At 55.7% G+C, this 20,880-nt stretch overlaps 1 protein-coding gene across 2 annotated transcripts in view; it reads left to right on the top strand.

The window, feature by feature from the left end:
* Nucleotides 1–4,886: 4,886 nt before the first annotated feature.
* The window catches only part of Myh14 (myosin heavy chain 14), a 72,994-nt gene continuing 57,000 nt past the window's right edge, over nucleotides 4,887–20,880 (top strand). Inside the window, exons 1-8 of one of the 2 annotated variants that reach the window (XM_076839462.2) lie at nucleotides 4,926–4,947; nucleotides 5,908–6,543; nucleotides 10,204–10,611; nucleotides 14,669–14,825; nucleotides 17,314–17,341; nucleotides 17,469–17,571; nucleotides 19,363–19,455; nucleotides 19,796–19,859. In XM_076839462.2, the coding sequence (XP_076695577.1) occupies nucleotides 10,207–10,611; nucleotides 14,669–14,825; nucleotides 17,314–17,341; nucleotides 17,469–17,571; nucleotides 19,363–19,455; nucleotides 19,796–19,859 (850 nt within the window). In that variant the 5' untranslated portion in view covers nucleotides 4,926–4,947; nucleotides 5,908–6,543; nucleotides 10,204–10,206. Of the gene's footprint in view, nucleotides 4,948–5,907; nucleotides 6,544–10,203; nucleotides 10,612–14,668; nucleotides 14,826–17,313; nucleotides 17,342–17,468; nucleotides 17,572–19,362; nucleotides 19,456–19,795; nucleotides 19,860–20,880 lie in introns of both variants that reach the window. The other variant, XM_076839461.2, reaches the window with a different exon arrangement.

The raw sequence follows: 20,880 nt of genomic DNA, 5'->3' as shown, positions 1-20,880 counted from the left end.
ACAGACAAGCATTTGTCGACTATCAACTCTGTGCCAGGCTCTGTTGTAGGTACTGGGAACACGGCAGGGGACAAGCTGGACAAATTCCCCACCTACACAGAGCTGCCATTCTAGGGGGTGTCGGAGAATAGACAATAAAGGTAGCAAGCAAAGGACTGGCAGGTGGGATGCTCAGGATGCTGAGCGCTGTGGTGAAGAGAAGAGAGCAGGGTGAGGGTGTAGGGGGGCCAGGGGAATGAGTGTGTGCTCAGGGGAGGCCTCCCTGAAACTGCAAGGAATCGCCAGGAAGAACATTCCAGGTAGAGAGAGTGGCAGGTACAAGGGCCCTGAGGCAGGATGGTGCCTGGTGTATTTGAGGAGCAATAAAGAGGTCAGTGTGGCTGGAGCGGAGTGAGGGAGTGACAGAGAACAGGCAAAGGGACCAGATCACACCAATGACTCTGTGGGCCTCGGTGGGGACTCTGCTTTCACTCTGAGTGTGACTGGGCAGGATTCTGAGCAAGGGAGGAACAGGGTCTGACTTAGGGGTGAGCTGGTTTCTCCTGCCTGCTGTGCAGGTGGATTAAAATCTGCATTTTGTGAGAGCCAGGGCCAAGTCTTGGGGTCTTCTCTCTTCTCTAAAACAGCCCAAGGGTCAAATTCTTTCTGTTTGTGTGAACAGTTTTGTTCAAATGTGACCTCATTGGTCCGTCTACACCTTGTCCCTGGCCGCTCTTGAGCTGCAGGCGTGGCGTGGAGCAGTCACAGCCCAGGCCATCTGGCCCTCAAAGCTAGGGACCTTCACTGTCTGCCCTTTCACAGATGAGGTTTGCTGACGCCTAGTCCAAAGCAATGCATGGCACACAGTAGGCGCTCAATAAATATTTGTTGTTGCAGAACTGAGCCTGTCATTCATCCATGACCCATATGTGGCTGCCAGCTTGCTCTTGTCTCCGAGCCAGTTCAGCTCTGGGTCACATGCACCAAAACAACAGCCCAGCAACCAAAAATAAAATACTGGAGCCATTCAAGGCTGCCACGGGGAAGATGTCCAGGCAGAGCTGCCGTGAGGCCCCAGAGCAGACTCACAGCCTTGTTCTCCTGGTCCCCCTCCTCCCACCAGGCAAGGAAGCTGCTCCCCCCAACTTTGTTTTTTGATTCAAAAAAGCCCCTGAACCCTCTTCCACCCCCAAACAGTCCTGTCCCTAACCCTCCTGTCTTCTCCCCTTCCAGCTCCAGTTTTTATTTGTGTAGGTCCACTTAGCTCTTGAGGGCTTTCCCCCACACCTGTCTGCCCATTACTCAGATTGTGCACACCAAGGTCATGCCTCTGGGTGGCGCCAGCTGGCGGGAATCCATCTGCCCTGGAGACTCAGGATGCTCCACTTAATCTTCCCCAGCACACACCCGTTCCGGTGTCCCACTCACCCTCATGTCTGAGTCCCCTCTCTCATACTGTACCCTCAGGACCCACCGAGGGGTCGGCGCAGTCCCTGAGAGCCAGGCCTCGTGACTTCGTAGGACCGTCCCAGCTGGTTGGTGGGGAGGTCTTGAGCCTAAAGGGAATGAGTTTGGGACTTTATCCTGAGGATGTTCTCTCGCAGGTGTAGATGGGGGAATGAAGAGGGCTCAGAGGTGGTGTAATGCCCGCTTTGGACTTGGTTCTCTGGGCCTCAGTTTCTCTCTGGTGGTTTCGTGGAGTGATCTGGAGACAGATTACATGGGTTCCAACTCAGCCTCTGCCACTTTGGAAATGTGCAAACTTGGGCAACTGTGCCTGGGTATTCTCACCTGTAAAGTGGGCATGCTCTCGGTGCTTACCGCTGAGACTAGTGGGAGGATTGTGGGTTTTGCTACTTATGAAGGGCTTAGAAGTATTAAGCACTCAATAAATATTGCCAACTATTTTTCTGAAGCTCTGGGGATTGAACCCAGGAGCGCCCTACCGCTGAGCTACTTCCCCAGCCCTTTTCATTTTTCAGTTTGAGACAGGGTCTTTCTCCATTGCCCAGATGTTATCAACAATTAAAGTGCTTAGCGCAGGATAGAGAACCCTCACAAAAAGCAGCTCATTATCATCACCCAGTGATGTCATCAGTTTCCCCAGAGCTCAACAGCAATGACTGCCCTCTCCAGTTCCCAGGCAGGTTTCGACTCGCGGTGGGAATGACGACATCACTACACGCCAGGCAGATATCGCACCCAAGGGGACTGATGGCATCTCTGATTTCCAAACAGGTTGGGGTTAGACTAGGGGTGCCAGAGCCCTGTTTCCTGTGTGAAATTCTGTGGCATCCCAGTGCCCACTCTTCCCAGGGCCTCCCAGCACAGGACTCTCACACTTCTGAGCCTCAGTTTTCTCCCCACCCAGTGAGGATGATAAATACCAACCTCACGGGGTGTGAGATGCTGCTGTGCGTCCTACATGGAGGCACCACGTCCAGCACCCAGAGAGCACTTTGTAAACCATCTCTGTTACCCTCTCTGCAGGATGAGAGTGCGCCAGCCCAGCCAGAGTGACAGGAACCCTCAGCTCTGTCCTGGTTAAGAGCTCGGATTCAAGGGTCTGACCCACTGGTGTTGGATCCCAGATCTGGAACCAGCAGGAGGAGTCAGGAGACCCTGGGCATTTTGCTGGCTGTAAAGTAGGGTGGTGATGCTGCCAATCTCACGGGGCTGGCATTGGGCGTGTTGAGATAACGACGGCCGGGTTCCCAGCAGCCATTCAGGTCTCTGTCACTGCCGGTCCTCTTGGCAAGGCCCTCTTCTCCCTGGGACTCAGTTTCCCCAGCCGCCTAGAGGTGGGAGGGGCTGGGCAATGGGGAAGCCATGGTGGCCCCAACACTTCATGACTCCAAGACAGTTCAGCAACTCACTTTTGTGATCATGGGGCAAATATACCCAGAGCAGATGCTCAGACTTCCATATAACACACCTCTGGCTTCTCTCCCTGGTCTCTTTGTCTCTCCATTTCTTAATTCCCAACTTTTCCCTTCCTGTTCTCCAGCGTCTCTCCCCTGTTCCACAGTTACCAGGTGTATAGTTTTTCCTCCTGTGTGCTGTTTGTAGGGCAAAAGATAACAACCATTACAATAATCATTGTTTATTTAGCCTTTGGCCCAATGTCAGGACTGAACTAAGAGCATATGTATGAATTCATTGACTCCACACCATACGAGGATTTACTACTATCTATTCAACAAATATGTTTATCTGTTTGCCTGTTTTTGGTACTGGGATTAAACCCAGGGGCACTCTACCACTGAACTACATTCCCAGCACCCTCCCCCCCCCTTTTTTAAGTTTCAAGACACAGTCTCACTAAGTTGCTGAGACTGGCCTCAAATCTGCAATCCTGCCTTAGCCTCCTGAGTTGCTGGGATTAGAGGTGTGTACTGCTGCACCTGGCTGACAAAAATTTATTGAGCACCTATTGTGTGCCAGGTCCTGGGGATTCAGCATTGAATAAAACAAAGATCCTTGCCCTCCTGGGCCTGAAATTCTAGTGCAGAGACATGATAGACAGATAAATAAACAAACTAGTGTCATGAAGAAAAACAAAGCAGGATCCAGTGGGGAGAGAGTGAAGAGGGAAGTGGTTTTTATAGAGGATAATCATAAAAAGCCTCTCAGAAGAGATGGCATTGGAGAAGAACTGATACCAGAAGAAGGCAGCTATGAAAACCTGGGAGAACAACTTTCCTGCTGCAAAGACCAGAGAATGCAAAGGCCCTGAGGCAGGACCATGCCTAAGGAGCTCTGAAGGAACTGAAGAACGATCAGGAGCAGAATGAAAGAAGCAGAGGTGGAGGGAGGAATGAGGTCAGAGGGACAGGGGCCTGAGTACGAGGTGCAGGGCCTGTGGGCCATGGAGAGGACTTTGACTTTAAGTGAAATGGTTGCCAGACAACGTTCTGAACCGAAGAGGGGCCAGGTCTGAATAGAGATCCCAGTGGACACCCTTGGCGGTAGACAGTGGAAGGGGTGGGAGCAAGGGCAGAGGTAGGGTCATCATCAGCCCAGTTTTACAGATGCAGAACCCAGCTGCTGAGCTGCACTGAACCACCTGGGAGTTCCGTGGAGCCCTTGCTTTGTGACCTTGGGATGTCTCTGGCCTCTTCCGAGCCTCGATTTTCCTGTCTGTGAATTAGGAATCATTTCCCCACGTTTGTGCAGAGCCGTGGGGACTAAAAGCCCAAGCTCTGGAGTCAGACTCGGAGTTCTTTGTCCTGCCATTTGTCAGCTCGGCAATTAACACTCTTTCTCAGCTTGGGTTTACCTCATCGGGAAGATGAAGCTCTTAATAGCACCAATTTCAAGGGGTTTCGTTGTAAGGATTAAATGAAATCATGCAGGTAACGCGCTTTGCAGAGCTCCTGGCATACATCGGGCGCTCAATAAATGATTATTATTACTGATGGTATCACCGCCCACACCTCCCCTGTGGGTGAGGGCCCGGGATAGTGCCGGATACGCGGTCGGCGGTCGACAAAAGCGAATTCTTTCTCCCGTCTGTCCTGCCCGCCGGCTCCCTGGGGACCCAGGCATTCCGACCTCCAGCCGCACCCCCCACGCCGGCCCTCACAAAGGCCCCCATTCAAACCGTGCGCACAAAGCGGCCCATTCACTCGGTCCGCTTGGGCCTCCTGCCCCCGGCCGCCCCCCGCTCCTCTCCATTGGTCACGCCCGCTGCCGGTCAGGCCTCGGGTCCCACCCACGACCGCGCTGCCAGCCTCGGCTCTCCGGCCAAGATCTTTTCCCACGGCTGGCACCTTTCGGCAACTTCTGATTGGCCCTAGCCACCAGCCGCTCTTCTTGATTGGCGGTCGCTGGCCCCCATGGGCGGGGCCGTGGCTTGCCGCAGCAGGCGCGGATTGGTCCCCGCTGTGCTCGTGGGGGCGGGGCTGTCTTGGCAGACCCTCCTCTCTTTCTCCCCAGGCCGAAGCCTCTGGACGGCCCTGCAAGCCGGTGAGTGTCCTGGGCCAGCAACGCGCTGGGGGCCGCAGAGCGGGACTGGGCCCGGGGAGGCTGTAGGCTGGGGGCTGCGATCGGGCCCCGGAGGCCGGTGCGGGCAACCGGAGAGGGGCGGTGACGCGGACACTCACCTTGGGCGCGCAGGGGGACGGCGGCGGGGGAGGGGGCACAGGAGAGCTGCACTCCCCCAACCCGAGTTCCTACTGTGTTGGAGGTCGGGTCTGGGTCCTCGCTGGCGTCACCAGGCCTTTTCCACAAAAAAGGGAAACTGTGGCTTTCTTTGGGACTGTGGACAGTTTAATGCCTGAGTCATTGCCTTCAATCCCCCGCCCCCAGGATGACAGTGTCTCTCTTTTCACGTGTAAAAACTGCGGGCCAGAGAGGAGTGGGGAAAGACTTTTTGAATACCTACGATGTCCTTGGCCGCTTTTATTTTTATAACTAAAACTATTTCCTTTTATTATCAAATTAACTCGGAGTGATTATATTGTACCCATTTCACAGAAAACAGATGGAGGCAGGGACTGCAGAGAAACCAGGTGGAGAATACTTTGGCGACAAAGTGTGTGCTGAGGCTCTCAACCTTTTTTTTTTTTTTTAGTTTATTTTTTAGTTCTAGTTGGACACAATACCTTTATTTTATGTGGTGCTGGGGATCGAACCCAGGGTCTTACACGTAGGAGGCGAGTGCTCTACCTCTGAGGCACAACCCCAGCCCCTCTCAACCTTTTTAAACCCATAGTAGCCCCCTAAGGATGGCGGTGGCCACTTTGAGGACCTACCACATATTTGCCCCAACCCCCCCCCTTTAGAATGGCAGCTGACAGTCTGGGCTTGAATCCCAGATGTCCCTCTTAGTGTGTGACCTTGAGCACATTTCTTCATCGCTCCATGCCTCAGTTTCCCCGTCAGAGAAATGGAGATGCTAATTGTTCCTATCTCATTGGTTGTTAGGATCGTTCTATGAATCAAAATTCCAAGAGCTGTTCTAGGTGAGCAGAAAGACACCTGGCCCCTGGGGGACACTCTTACCGGTGTTTCATCCTCCCATTCACCGGTGAGGAGCCCGCAGCTCAGCCGGCCAGAATTGCCTTTGGTCCTCTTCGCTTCACTCTGTGGACTGTGTTCTCCACTTCCAGGGGTGGGGACACCGAGGCTCAGAGGGAGTACCTGGTGGAACGCTGGCCTGGGCCTTTTCTCCACATCGCTTTATTAATTTCATGGACCGCAATCCCCAGCCAGGGAGGCTGGGAGCGGGATTGAATACTGGGAGTCCTAAGCCCTCTCCGCCGCGGGCCTCGACCTTCGCCCGCCGAGGAGGAGGAGCCCCTGGCGCCGCCGCCCATCTGGCAATAGGATCCCTCTGCCCTCCGCTCGCGCGTCCCCCGTCACAGGCCTGCAGCTCCAGGACCCGCCCCCTTCCCCAGCCAGGCAGGTGCTGGGTGACATCAGACCCGGGCTCCCACCCCGTGACGCGACGTGGCCCCGCCCCGCGCTGGACCGCGGAGGTAGACGCACCTGAGTGCTTTGAAGAGGACCCGGGATTCCTGCGCCCCCTCCCCATCTTCCCGCTCCAGCTGGCGCCCCCAGGTAGTCCCGACGATCAGCGGGTGGGGAGGGGGCGACACAGGCGCTTGAGACTGGGGTAGATGAGGTTTTGGACTCCTGGATCCGGAGATGGGCCCTGGGGGCCGGGTACCCCAGGTCTGAGCAAGGTCGGCAGCGCAGCCAGCGGGGATTCCTGGGCCTTGAGAGAGGGAAGGATTGGGGCCATTCAGGGACTGGAGGCCTGGATTCCTAGATCCGGGGAAGGAGGTTGGGGCCCCAACTCCTGGAGGTGAGGAGGAGGGTTAAGGGCTGGACCCCTGGGTCTGAGGGTTAAGGGCTTGGATCTGGTTTTCTGGGTCAGAGGGAGGAGAGACTGGGTTCTGGACCCCTGGGTCTGAGGGAAGAGGCTGGGATATGGACTCCTGGGTCTGAGGGAAGAGGCTGGGATCTGGACTCCTGGGTCTGAGGGAAGAGGCTGGGATCTGGACTCCTGGATCTGAGGGAAGAGGCTGGGATCTGGACTCCTGGGTCTGAGGGAAGAGACTGGGTTCTGGACCCCTGGGTCTGAGGGAAGAGGCTGGGATCTGGACTCCTGGGTCTGAGGGAGGAGGCTGGACTCCTGGGTGGTAGCAAGAAGCTCAGGTTGGAGGGCGGATGCCAGCAGCCCCAACCCCTGCCCCAGGGCGGCTCCCTGGCTCCTTTTACTCAAGCCCAGTGATGTCTGCCCCTCCCAGGGCAGGTGCTCTCACCTGCCTGGGTGACTCTAATGAGCCCTGGCAAAGCGTTCCTGCTGGCTGAGGGAGGGCGGGGGAGCGGAGGGGCGCAGCTGTTTGGGCCAGGCCTGCTGGCTCGCTCCTGGAGTGCCACTGTCAGTCCTTAGAACCCAGCATCCTCCCCTCCAAGGGATTGGGGTGAGGTGAGAGAGGGCTGAGGGTTCAGACTGCTGAGTCCCGAGGGGTCTAGGGGGCTGGGGCCTGGATCCCTGACTCCAGGGAGGGAGGCCTAGGACTGAGCGATTGCAAAAACTCCCAAACCCTTCCTGGTCAAAGGCCACGGGGCTGGAGAGGAAGTGGGTGGGGTGGGGTGGAGTGGGGGGTAAAGTCCCAGGGATGGAGCTTCTCTGGGTGTATCAAGGCCACACAAGAGGCCTGGGGTGAGCCTTAGCTCTCTGGGGCTCCAGGGTGGAGAAATGCCTTTCAGTTTTCGGAGTGCAGGGTCCAGGGGTTGAAGCCCAGGAGTATCAGGGCCAGGAGAGACTGGGAGCCAGGACTGCTGGTGCTGGGCGGTGAGGACGGCAGGTACCTGTAGGCCTGGTGGCAGAGGTGGAAGGTCTGAGTGGGAGGCAGACATGACCAGAAGTCCTGTGGCCCTGGGGATGCAGTGATGGGTGTGTCTGAGGCAGTGGACAGGCAGAGGCAGCCTTCTCCCTGAGGACAAAATGCAGGTCACTTCCTGCCCATCTTGGACTGCCTTGGGATTGCTGTCTGCTCACTACTGTCCACAGCCTCCCAGGGAGCGGGAGGGAGCCAGCTCGCTCTGGTTTATGCAGTGCCCCAGGTGCTTCCGGAATCATTCACAGACTCCTTGGATTGTCTGAGACCGGAGCTGGGCCCCTCTGCAGGAGCTCCAAGAGACAGGGCCCCCTGATGCTTCCCTGTTCCTCCCCATGCCCAGACCCATCTGGGCACAGCCTGGTACTGGAAAGGCATCTGCAGAGTGAAAGCGAAAGAATGGGGCCGAAGGTGGTGTTAACCGAGGGGATGAGATGTTAGCAGGTGGGAAGACAGGTGTCAACACAGGTGTTCAGGGAACCATATAACAAAAGTCAGATCAAGACCTTCCTGGGGCTCACATCTCAGAGTAAAAAGCCAGATTGTGTCCTTTGTCCCCTCCCTTACCTCACCTTCTGTCCTCTTTATCCCCATCTCCTGGCTCTAGTCACCCTGGTCTCTTCACAGTAACAGAGGCCTATGAGCATATTCCTGCCACAGGGCTTTTGCACTGGCTATCTGGAAAGCTTTTTCTCCCAACATCCCTGTTACTTCCTTCTTTTAAATCACTCAGGTCTTTATTTAAAAGTGCCACATCAGAGAGGCCTTCCCCAGCCACCCCAATTAAAACTTCAGTACCTCCAATGATTTCTTTCATTGGCATTCATTACCATTTAACATACTATATAATTTACTTACTTATCTTTTTATCTTCTCCTGGGATTAGAATAGCACTGCCAATATAAATACACTGCAAGTCCAATGTGTAATTTAAAATTCAAAAAATTTCTAGTAGCCACATTTTAAAAAAAGTAAAAAAGAACAGATGACATTAGTGAAATGTATTTTACTCAACCCAGGGCATCCAAAATATTATCATTTCATTATACTAAATGGCACCGAATAGTATCATTTCAACATGTCACCAAATAAAAAAAAATTCTGATGGGTTATCTTTCTGTCATACTGAATCTTTGAAGTGTAGGGTGTATCTTATACTCAGAGACCCATTGGGTTTGGACTCCTTATTTCAAGTGCCTGATAGTTACAGGGTGCTATTTATATTTAACTTTAATTAAAGTAGAAGAAGGGGGCTGGGGTGGAGCCCAATGGTAGAGCACTTGCCTAGCGTGTGTGAGGCACTAGTTTTGATTTTCAGCACCACATATAAATAAACTAATAAATAAAATAAAGCTCCTACTACGATTTTTAAAAATATTTTTAAAAATAATAAAATAGAAGAAAATAAATATTCCCATTCTTTGGATCTACTTGACACATCTCAAGTGTCCAGTAGCCCCAGATGGCAGAGGCTCTTGTGTCGGACAGTCTGGGACTAGAATGCACCTGCTTCTGAAGGCAGGAACCTATGACCTTGACAGTTGCTACCTTGTGAATGCATAGAGCTGTGCCTGGTTCCCCAAGCCTGGCCAATTATGGAATTATTGAATGGATGGATGGATGGATGGATTATTGGATGGATGGATGGATGGATTATTGGATGGATGGATGGATGGATTATTGAATGGATGGATGGATGGATGGATGGATTATTGGATGGATGGATGGATGGATTATTGGATGGATGGATGGATGGATTATTGGATGGATGGATGGATGGATTATTGGATGGATGGATGGATGGATGGATTATTGGATGGATGGATGGATGGATTATTGGATGGATGGATGGATGGATTACTGGATGGATGGATTATTGGATGGATGGATGGATTATTGAATGGATGGATGGATTATTGAATGGATGGATGGATTATTGAATGGATGGATGGATGGATTACTGGATGGATGGGTGGATGGATGGATTATTGGATGGATGGATTACTGGATGGATGGATTATTGGATGGATGGATGGATTATTGAATGGATGGATGGATTATTGAATGGATGGGTGGGTGGATGGATTATTGAATGGATGGATGGATGGATGGGTGGATGGATGGATTATTGAATGAATGGATGGATGGATGGATTATTGGATGGATGGATGGATTACTGGATGGATGGGTAAATGGATGAGTAGAGGTGGAAAAATGGAAGCCAACTCTATTGACCTATTTTGCAGAAATGCAAAAGAGGTAAAAAGAGGTGAAGGAAGGTGAGGATCCCACCTGGGGGTTGGAGTGGGGCTGGGGGCACCAAGGATGGAGCCCCATTGATGGGACATGACCCTCCTTCTCGCCCCTGCAGACCATGGCAGCCGTGACCCTGTCGGTGCCCGGACGGAAGGCGCCCCCCAGGCCGGGCCCTGTGCCCGAGGCGGCCCAGCCTTTCCTGTTCGCGCCCCGAGGGCCGAGCGGGGGCAGCGGGCCTGGCTCGGGCAGCGCCCCGCAGGTGGAGTGGACGGCGCGGCGCCTGGTGTGGGTGCCCTCGGAGCTGCACGGGTTCGAGGCGGCTGCGCTGCGCGATGAGGGCGAGGAGGAGGCCGAGGTGGAGCTGGCCGAGAGCGGGCGGCGCCTGCGGCTGCCGCGGGACCAGATCCAGCGCATGAACCCGCCCAAGTTCAGCAAGGCCGAGGACATGGCCGAGCTGACCTGCCTCAACGAGGCGTCCGTCCTGCACAACCTCCGCGAGCGCTACTACTCGGGCCTCATCTACGTGAGTGGCCGCGCGAGGGCCGTGTCCCGGGAGGGCGCCGGGTGTCAAGGCCCCACCTGCATTGATGTCTGTCCTCCAGGTCCTGCGACTGTGCCTTCCCCAGGCCAAACACTAGCAGGACAGCCACTGGGGTGTCCAGATGGTAGACCCCACTGGGGTGTCCAGATGGTAGATCCCCTGGGTTATAATGATAATGACGGGAACCAAAGAGATAGAAAACTCCATGCTCCTGGTTAATCTCCCTCAGACAAAAACCAGCCTATTATCACCCCATGTTATATCAGAGGCAACTGTGAGGCAACCCAGAGAGTTATGACATTGAAAACTAACCTCTATTAAGTATTTGCTAAGCACGCTTCTAAGCTTTTTAAAGTACATTGTCTCAAAAAAATTTAACGATCATAAAGCATTTGGTCCCCATTTTACAGATAAAGAAACTGAGGCACAGAGAGGCCAAGTTCCTTGACCAAGGGCATCCAATTACACCTGGAAGTCAGGAATGGTCTGGGTCCAGGCCTGAGAGTGAGATGGGACTGACTCTAGTGAGGTTGATGGTGGTGCCTGTCCACCTCTGTGCTCATCCTTTAATGTCTGTCTCACTATTGAAACTTTACAGCAAACAGATGGTGGAGGGCAGCAGGCTTAGTCCTGCTTCATGTGGGAATCCTCTGGGGAGTTCTTAGAAAATACCCACATCCTACCTCAGACTATTTAAATCTGGGTGTGTGACTTTTTTTTTTTTTTTTAATAAGCTTCCAGGGAGGTTCTAGTGGGGTGATTAGTTCATTCATCATAGGGGCAAACAGGATCAGAGAGCGTGACAAGGAATGTCCACAATTATAATGAAAAACAAAAATAATGGCTGGCTAGCAAATATTTATTAAGCACTTATGAAGCGTTGTGTGTGTTATCAGCTGTCCTCTAGGGCAGGGTCCGTTGACACCACCTGATGTTCAGGAATGTTAACTGCCCTGGGCCTGGATCACAGGGCTGTGGAGGAAGCACTCCTGGATTCGAACCCAGAGCCACGCTCTGAACTCCAGCCTAGAGTGCCAGGGAATCTCAGCCTGGCCCCTGCCCTTCCCTGTCCAGGGCCACTAGGCACAAGATGAGGGTGTTTTGAGGATGTTTGATTCCCATTTGGAGACTGGGCCCTGGGAGGAGCTGTAGCTGGCATGGGGGTGGCTGTGGGGCTTGACTCAAGGGCTCTCTGGCCCTGGTGGAGCTGGCACCGTCTCCAGACTCCTTGCCCCAGGGGAGAGGACTGTGCCCAGGGCACTGCTGAGGCCCCGGAGGTCAGAGTGGCATCCCAAACATTTGGCCACTATTTTCCTTTGAATGAACACTCTGAACCCTCACCGCCACCTCGTGGGGTCTTTGCTGCCATCTGTGTTCTTCAGATGAAGCCTCACGGGGACGGGGGGGGGGGGGAGTCCTTGAACAAACCCCACGGCTGGGAACTCTGCAGTTGGATCTGAACCCAGGTCAGGAACCCAGACCCCAGGTCCGAGCCGCTGCGCTAGGAAGATTATCAGTTAGTTCAGTGGGAAAACTGTAAGCTTGAGCAGGGGCTGTGGCTAGAGAGCCAGAAACTTGGGTCTGGAAGGTGGTTCCAGAAGTACAACGGGAAGCGAGGGGGCCCTAATAATGATCACTAGTGCTGAGCGAGCACCCGCTTCCTGGGTCAGCGGGGCCCAAACCTCTTTCCCATACAATCTCATTGCCCCACCGCCATCTACAGGAAGCCACGAGGCTGGGATTGTCACCTCTGGAGGGGGCGGCCCTGGACCCAGGAGGGGCTGGTCACATGTGGAGCGTGCTGAGTTCCTGGGTCCACGCTGGGTCCTGTGAGTGCCACACAAGCTTGCACGTGGCTCACCCTGTGTGGGAAGTGCTTTTCCTGTCCCCAGTAAATGAGGACAGGGACACCCACAAAGGCTGCTTGCTCGGCTGGGTCAGCAGAGACTCAGCTCCAGCTTCTTGTCTTAGGTCCGTGCTTAATACACACCTGTGGTCCAGCTGGTGGAAGGTGGGTTCCCAGGGCTCCAGAAACCCAGGTTCCATCCTCGAGAACCTGTTGGCCTGGAGTTGCTGAGGAGCCCTTGACGCAGGGGTGCGGGGGAGGCCGTTTAAGGAGCTCCCCGAGTCTCTGGAATACACCTCAGGCCATTCCGCCCTCAGAATCCTTTGAGGTGACAGGGGTTAAAACCCCATTTCCCAGGGCTGCATACTGAGGCTTAACGAAGGTGAATCTGGGCTGGGGAGGTGACTCAGGGGTGGAGCGCTTGCCTAGCACGCGGAAGGCTGTGGGGTTAATCCCCAGCTCTGCAAAGCAACAGAAAAAGAAAAAAAAAAAAAAGGCAAATCTGTCCTGCAAAGTCCCCCAGAGCTAGAAAACCCCTCCTCTGGTTTCCAACGCAGGATGGAGTGGCTTCCAGGAGCCAGCCCTTGGTCCCCAGAGGGACAGGTAATGTGAGAGGCCCAGAGCCCATATTTGGAGTGTCGAGGGCCCTGCCTCCGCCTGGCTGGGTTTTATTCATTATCTCTAATCCCTGGGCCTTTGTAATGAGGCGATTGTCTCCTTGGTTTCTCGGGAGGAAACTGAGACTGTGGGGAAAGTTGCAGGCTGAGGAGGGAAGCAGGCTGCCTCCGGAGCCCAGGAGCTGGGTGGCCCTTCCAGACCCTTCCACCGGGCTCCCCCAGCCGTGCCCTGGCAATTCGGATGTCCCGACCCTCCCGAGGTGCAGCGGCCTCTACCCCGTCCCCTGGCCTTGTTGGTCAACTCAGGTTTCCATCCTGGGTGTTGCCCTGGGAGCCAGGTGTGGCTGGAGGGAGGGGGCTGGCGCAGGGGTGGGTTCCCCAGCCAGCCAGGAGTGGGGGCCGGCGCCGGCAGCCATGAGATACCCACCCAGGGAATGCGGTCCGGCCACCCCACCCTGGAGAGCCAGCCGAGAGCTCCCGAGAGCCTTCCAGGCGCGGAGAGCAGACACCCAGCAAACCGGTTGTGCTGCTCCTGGCTGCCACCCACCACCCTCCCTCCGTTAGAAGGTTGGCACCTACGAGCCGGGCAGCCTGCGGTGGCCACACCTACCCTGCTTGAGAAGCCCCAGTTGTCTGGGAGTTCAAAGCAGCTCTGCTGTGAACCGGCTAAGTAACAGCCAGCCGGTTAACTAGCTAAGTGCGAGACTAACTGGCTGGGTGGCTGACGGTTCAATGGTTAGTTAAGATGATAGGCATCAATTCTGCTTGCCTGATACCTGTTAGTTTCACTGGTTCTTAGATTGTAACGAAGTCCCAAATCTGGGCCTAACAGTGCATAGATAGAGCTCAGGGTGCCCAACTCAGTGCAGGGGTACACACTTGTAATCCCAGAGACTTGGGAGGCTGAGGCAGCCTCAGCAATTTAGTGAGGCCCTAAGCAGCTTAGCACGACTGTTGGGGGGTGGGGACACAAACCTGAAGTTCCACCAACAGTCACCTAAGCAGACAGGTCATCTGATGGCTGTAGGGAGCACAGACGGGTTCTGTTGTGTTTCCCTGCGGCAGGGGCCGTGGGGCTGAGGGGAACGTGTAAACCTGGCTCTCCCAGCCCAGCGCAGGCGGAGGCCCCTCTCCCCAGCCCTCCGCCCCCTGCCTTCCTCACAACACCTGGGAGATGGCCCCACGTAGAGCTCCGTGGGAATCCGGAGCGTGCACTCGGGTCCTCGTGGTCTTCTGCTGCCACAGATGTGCTTCAGGGGGACCCTGCACCCGGTCCCTTCCTGCATGTTGGTTGAGGCAGTCTCAGGCTGTGACCCAAGTCTGACTGGCTGCAAGGCCCATTTCCTCTCCCATGGGGACCCTTGATCTGCACAGCACCTTTATGTAATTTGGGAAGCTTCTTTCATGTCATTAGCCTGAAGATGTTTATAACAGACATTCAGATCTACATTGTCCTGGTATAGACAGGCCTTGTCCAGATGCCCTCGTGTAGTGCACAACCTGCCCAGCTGTACCCAGTGGCTTTGGGCTGCTCTCGGCCTCTTGCTGAGGCCCTCTTCCTTCCTGCCTGCTGTAGACATACTCCGGCCTCTTCTGTGTGGTCATCAACCCATACAAGCAGCTTCCAATCTACACGGAGGCCATTGTGGAGATGTATCGGGGCAAGAAGCGCCATGAGGTGCCACCCCATGTGTATGCAGTGACAGAGGGGGCCTACCGAAGCATGCTCCAAGGTGAGTGTGGGCTGGGGCTTCAGGCTGGAGCCAGAGCTCGTCACTGGGTGCTCTCAGGAGCGGGGTTGAACCCCAGGCTGGGCATTTCCGACTCTTGGCGGTTTCTTGGGGAACCGGAGGGAACACGAATGGAGGCCTGGGCGGCCAGGTTCTGGGTCCTTCCACACAGCCCTGCTGTGTTCCCCTTCTTTCAGCCATGTTGTTTGGAAACCAACTGGTGTCGGGCTTTTACAGGAATTTCCCTTGATAGACGATAATTCCTAGAGTGTCCATTCACTGGACATCGAGGGTTGAATTTCAGACCGGCTGTACGTTGTCATGGGGTGAAATGCAACCTTTAGACAGATGACAGCGCAAGGCTGCTGTACAGCTGGTCAAGTTGTGCACTTCCAAGGGCAGCCTAAGGATGGGTCCCATGACAACACGGAGCAGTCGGGTCAAGTTACAGAATCGGTGTACATAATGCACTTCTTATATATCACCTATTTTAGTAAATATTTAGTACATAGTAAGTATATATTAGACACAAAATTTTACCTCTGATTATATCAAATGACATGATAGCAAACAGCAGTGTGTGTGTGGTGGACGTATTGTATTGACACGCTGCATTTCTACTGTGTGTTTTAATAATACACGCACGTCATCTAACGTGGTGGTCCCCATAGCAGGGACAGCATTGGCAGCTCCCCCTCCCCCCTACCTGCTGAGTCAGACGTTCTGGGGCTCTGGGGACACCCAGCAGTGGGCATGTGCTGCGGGTCCAGGTGGCTGCAGGGTCCTTCCAGGTGATGGGTTCAGGCTCACGTGACCCAGCTGTGTGTGGTGACAGCCAGCCGCGTCTGGCCATGTCACCTAACTTTGTTCCTTATTTGCTTTTCTCATAATCCCGAGCTATTGTTACCTGCCAGCTATTGTGATATCTGAGGGATAAACAGCCGAGTCGGGTGAGCCCGCACGCCCGCATCTTTCCCAGACCTGTTTCTCTGGGAGCCTGCCTGGACCCGCGTGTGGTTGGCTCTGGGTGCGGGCTGCGATTTTCCAGTTGTCTTTCTGATTCTGTTTCTATTCAGCTCCGCTGTGGTCTGAGGGCAGCCGGGGTTCGCTCTGGACCCCCACCAGCCCGTGCAGTATGTCGTGGTGCAGAGGCCCCATCTGTCTTGAGATGGTCACGGGCGGGGTGTTCCGCTGTGGTGTGTGAGGCTGGCGGCCCACGGTGCCCAGCTGCCCCACGGGGCCCTGGTTCAACTCTGACCTCTTGATCTTCGTCCTGCCCATCTGTCTGTTTGTGTGCAAGGGATGTTGACGTCCCCAACTGGAATAGTGGCTTCAGCTGTTTCTCCTGGCAGTCCTCTGTTTGTATGTCACTGGGTTACATCATTAGCCTCGCGGTACCCGCTGTCTCTCATTTGTAGATGGGGACACTGAGGCATGGAGCAGTGCAGCCACTCTGGGGTGACACCGGTGGGTGGGTGGCTGGGCGCTGTGTCTTTGTGTCCTGCTGTAAGGTCTCGTTCCCTGCTGGGCGTGTTGAGGACATTCTCCCTGAGCTCTGACTGCCTCCCTGGGCTGCTGTTTCACGTCCCCTTTGTCAGATGGGGAATCGGAGGCAAAGAGCCACTGAGCGGCTGGTCCCAGGCCACACAGAGGGCCAGTCAGGTCTCAACGCTGTGTCCCTATGACACCCGAACCAGGCTGCTCACCCCGAGGTTCCGCTGGGTGCAGCTCATCCTCCCCCCACCCCTTAAAACCACACAGACCCTTAATGAGGCTCAAAACCCAGCTGCCCCCTCCCGCCTCGCCCCTGGACCTCTTCTGTCTCTCCACCCCTCGGCTCAGCGCCTCCGCAGGGCCTGGGGCTGTGTCCTCCGCCCACCTGCAGTGCTGCCCCGGTCTGAAAGGTCACCTCTTCTGAGGTGGCCTGCTGTGTCCCCATGCTGTCCCCTCCGACCCCAGCTTCAGGCCTGGCTCTATCCACCTGAGGAGCCAAACACGTCTTTGGTGTTGGTTCCCTTTTTGTCCGTCCCCCGCTGGAGCTGAAGCTCCATGACAGCAGACACCGTCCTGTCCCTGAGTCCTAGGCAGCTGGATTTTAGCAGGTCATCCTTTGCGTGGGAATGATTCTGCAGGGCCCAGGTGGACAGATGGGGCTGAAGTTCAAGACTTCATTCTGTGTCTTTGAGTCTCTGAAGCCCAGATGAAGTGGCGCACAATAGGGACTCAAATCGTGATTATGATCTGTTCAGGTGGGGTTTGTGGTCTCCGTTTCCAGGTGAAAACCAAGGCACAGAGAGGGCAGCTGCTTTCCCAGGGTCACAGAGCAAGCAAGAGGTTTAGTCAGGGAGGGATATTAGAATCCAGGAGTGTTGTGCAACAGAACCCAATCATTTCCTTACCCTTTGGAAATGATTTTAAAATGCATAAGGGACCAGAGGGTCCTGTGGGAGAGCCTCTCCCACATGACATGCTCTCCTTCTTTCCTCTACAGATCGCGAGGATCAGTCCATTCTCTGCACGTGAGTAATCTGGAAGGACTTCCTGGAGGAAGAGGGTCCCGGCTGGGCATGTTCTCTTTGCAGCGGGCAGGGCAGGGGCTACCTGGCCTCCTTACCCAGCCTTGTGCTTCCCCGTGTTCCCCCACAGCGGGGAGTCTGGAGCCGGGAAGACAGAAAATACCAAGAAGGTCATCCAATACCTGGCCCACGTGGCATCATCGCCGAAGGGCAGGAAGGAGCCTGGCGTCCCCGTAAGCCATCTAGCCTTGGGACACCCCAGGCCTGGCCACCAGCATCGTCCCCTCTGTCCTGGGCTTTGCTCCCCACACACTGCCTGCCTCCCTCACTGAGCTGCCATCTCCTGCCCCCTAGGCCACCCGAGCACCTACAGTGTGCCTGAAGCACCTATGGCATGCCTGAGCACCTACTGTATGCCTACAGCACCTACTGTGTGCTGCAGTGGTGCTGGGAGTGAGGCGGGGCCATACACAGATAGTCCCGAATGGCAGCCGGCACTCTGAGCCCTACTGTGGTGTCCATGTGCCTGGGCATGGGGTCTGCATGGGGTCTGCATGGCCGCCTGTGCTGCTCCCACTTCCCACATCTCTGTTCTGTGACTCAGCAGCCCTGAAGCAGGGCCTCTGTCTCCCCGAGGTAACCATGAGAAACCCCAGGCAGGGGCGGGTGAGTCCTGCTCGCACCCTGGAGCGGGATCACACCCAGGCCTGTGGCCTCACCCCGCACCACCCACTCCACACTCCTGGTTCCTCTGCTCCCTGGCCCTGCCTCTGCCCAAGGCCACCTGTTCACCTGTGTGTCTGTCCACGTTCCATGTGCTGTGTCCTGGTCCATGTCTCGTGTCCCGTGACTTCCTCAGGCCTCCGCCAGCACCGTGTCTTATGTGAGTAGCAGGGAACTGCCTCCAGTCTTGCTGCCCCTAATGTGCCCTGGCCACCTAGCCCATGGTCATCTGGTAGAGAGGGTCCAAGAGTGATCGCACCAGCCAAGGACTGCACACAGTAGGACCGCACTTATCAGTCCTACTGTGTGCACGCCAAGGCCCATGCTGTCATTTGGTGCAACCCTACTGTGTAGACACTGCCCCCTGCTGCTGTTTTCAGTGGCCCTACTGTGTGCATGTACCCGGGCCCCATGCTAACATGGATAGCCCAGATACCAATGTACCTCTTATTGCTGATCCACTGTGTGTCTAGAGGTGGCGGTGACACTGCCTCCACACACACAGAGCTGGCGGCTGAGCAAGGGAGGCGGACTCCCGTATTGAATGCTCATGTGCCAAGCCACAGGTCCATTTCGCTTTGCATATATTTTTTCACTCTTCAAAACCATCCACCTTCATCCAACTCAAGCGAGATGCAGACTGAGAAGACACACGTGGGCTTCTGTTTACTGAGCACCTATTATGTGCCAGGTCTAACACTGAGGGTCAGGAGGGAAAGTCAGAGTAAGGGTCCTGCCATGGAGCAGGCTTGTTGGGGAAGGAACCCACCCCTTCCTGAATGCCTGCTTTGTGCCGGATGGTTTGAAGAGCTTTACCTGGATGGTGTATAGACTTATTCTCTAGGTGACACCTGGGCGCATGTGCATCACCACCCCGACAAAATCAGACAGGGTGGAAGTCCCCTCTCCTCCTCGCAGTCCCGAGTGGCTTGCGCGGCTGACAGCTTGGTGTGTGACCTGGCAGTCTTTTCCATGTTTACCAGCATGTGTGTATCTGAGAAATAAGAGTCTTGTTTCCTGGTGTTTCTCCCTCGACTTATTTTTAATTAATGGATCGCCTGTGGCCGCTGCTCTCCAGCTTGTTTTTTGTTGTCTGGTTCCATCTCCCCTCGGGATGCCTTGGAGGCGCTTCCCGGTTGACCTAGTGATAGAAGGAGCAGCAGGACCCGGATGTGGGGGGCGGGCATGACCCCCCCACACAGGAGGGCCCCTCCCACACAGACCCTCAACCCGCTAGACACAGCGCCCCAGCTGGGCCGCGGGGTCCCCTCTCCCTGACGCCCATGTCCCACGCCCGGCAGGGGGAGCTGGAGCGGCAGCTTCTTCAGGCCAACCCCATCCTGGAGGCCTTCGGCAACGCCAAGACAGTGAAGAACGACAACTCCTCCCGATTTGTGAGTGTTGGGGACGGCTGGGCGCCAGGGGTACAGGCACTGGGCACCTGGGGTGGGGCCAGACGGATGGGCTTGCTGAAGGAGGAGGCTGGGCCTGGACCTTGGGTCTGAGGGAGGGGGCTGGGCCTGGACCCTGGGTCTGAGGGGGGAGGCTGGGCCTGGACCTGGACCTTGAATTCTCCAGGGAACCCTTCCCTGGGAACGCACAGTTGGGGTGGGATTCGGGTATCAGTGGAGAGGAAGTCAGAGGCACTCCTGCTTTGGTGGGTGTGGGATGAGGGTCCCTTGGGATCTGAGGGGTAAAAGACCCTCTCTGAAGCTCCCATGTCGTCCCTCCCAGGGGAAATTCATCCGCATCAACTTTGACGTTGCTGGGTACATCGTGGGCGCCAACATCGAGACCTGTATCCTCTCACAGCCCTGAGGGGTGCCCGGGAGGACCTGGGGTGGCTGAGGAAGGTGGCCCTTTGAATGTGGACCCTACAGGAGGGAGACGCCGGTGCAGGGCTGCCACCCCCCACTTCCTGAGCTCAGACGCAGTGTCTCTGGCGTAGGCAGCAGGGTGTGGGTGGCTGCTGGTTTTGCAGGTGCTGGGCTAGGGGTCCTCATGCCCACCCACCTCCAGTGATGGACTGGAAGGATCCCTGGACTCAGCTGCAGAGCCCTCAGTCTGGCTGTGGCTCACCACAGTGAAGAGGTGCCAAGCGAAGTCAGGAGGGGGAGATGGCTCTGGGGGCCAAATCCAGGGAAGCCACCTTCTGCCTCAGTGTCTCCTTCTGTAGGCAGAAAAGGAGCAGAGAACCTGCCTCAAGGGGCTCGGAGGACTGTGTGAGTCACAGCTTAGCGAGGGAGCCCACCGCATAGGAAAAGCCATTGTTGCCAGCCATTCATGACTACAGTAGTTAGCCATGTCCTGAGGGTGATAATTGATTGACAACCATACAGCCCACCTTCAGACTGGCTCCCTGCACCTGGGGAAAGGGTCTCTGGTCAGGCCAGAAGGACCAGGGGTCTCAGCTCTTGGGCCCAGCTGCCTTTGAGACCAGTAACCACCCGGGCCAGTCAGAGGGGTGTCAGGGTGGCCCATGGGTGGGGGCCTGGGCTGGAATCCTCACCCCAGTGGTGCTGCTGTCATCCCCACTCAGCAGGAGGAAGCCAAGGCTTGGGGTGATGGTGATCCGGGTCCCCATTCCTCCAGGGGCCCTTCCCCCACCCCTCCCATCTACCTCAAGCAGATTACCTACCATCTTCACTGGGCATGGGGTCTGCATGGCCGCCTGTGCTGCTCCCACTTCCCACATCTCTGTCCTGTGACTCAGCAGCCCTGAAGCAGGGCCTCTGTCTCCCCGAGGTAACCATGAGAAACCCCAGGCAGGGGCGGGTGAGTCCTGCTGGCACCCTGGAGCGGGATCACACCCAGGCCTG

Source organism: Callospermophilus lateralis, chromosome 18 (genome assembly GCF_048772815.1).
Source record: "Callospermophilus lateralis isolate mCalLat2 chromosome 18, mCalLat2.hap1, whole genome shotgun sequence".
NCBI classification, from domain to species: domain Eukaryota; kingdom Metazoa; phylum Chordata; class Mammalia; order Rodentia; family Sciuridae; genus Callospermophilus; species Callospermophilus lateralis.
Note: the sequence above shows the minus strand (reverse complement) of the source record. Positions and strands in the feature narration are given on the sequence as shown.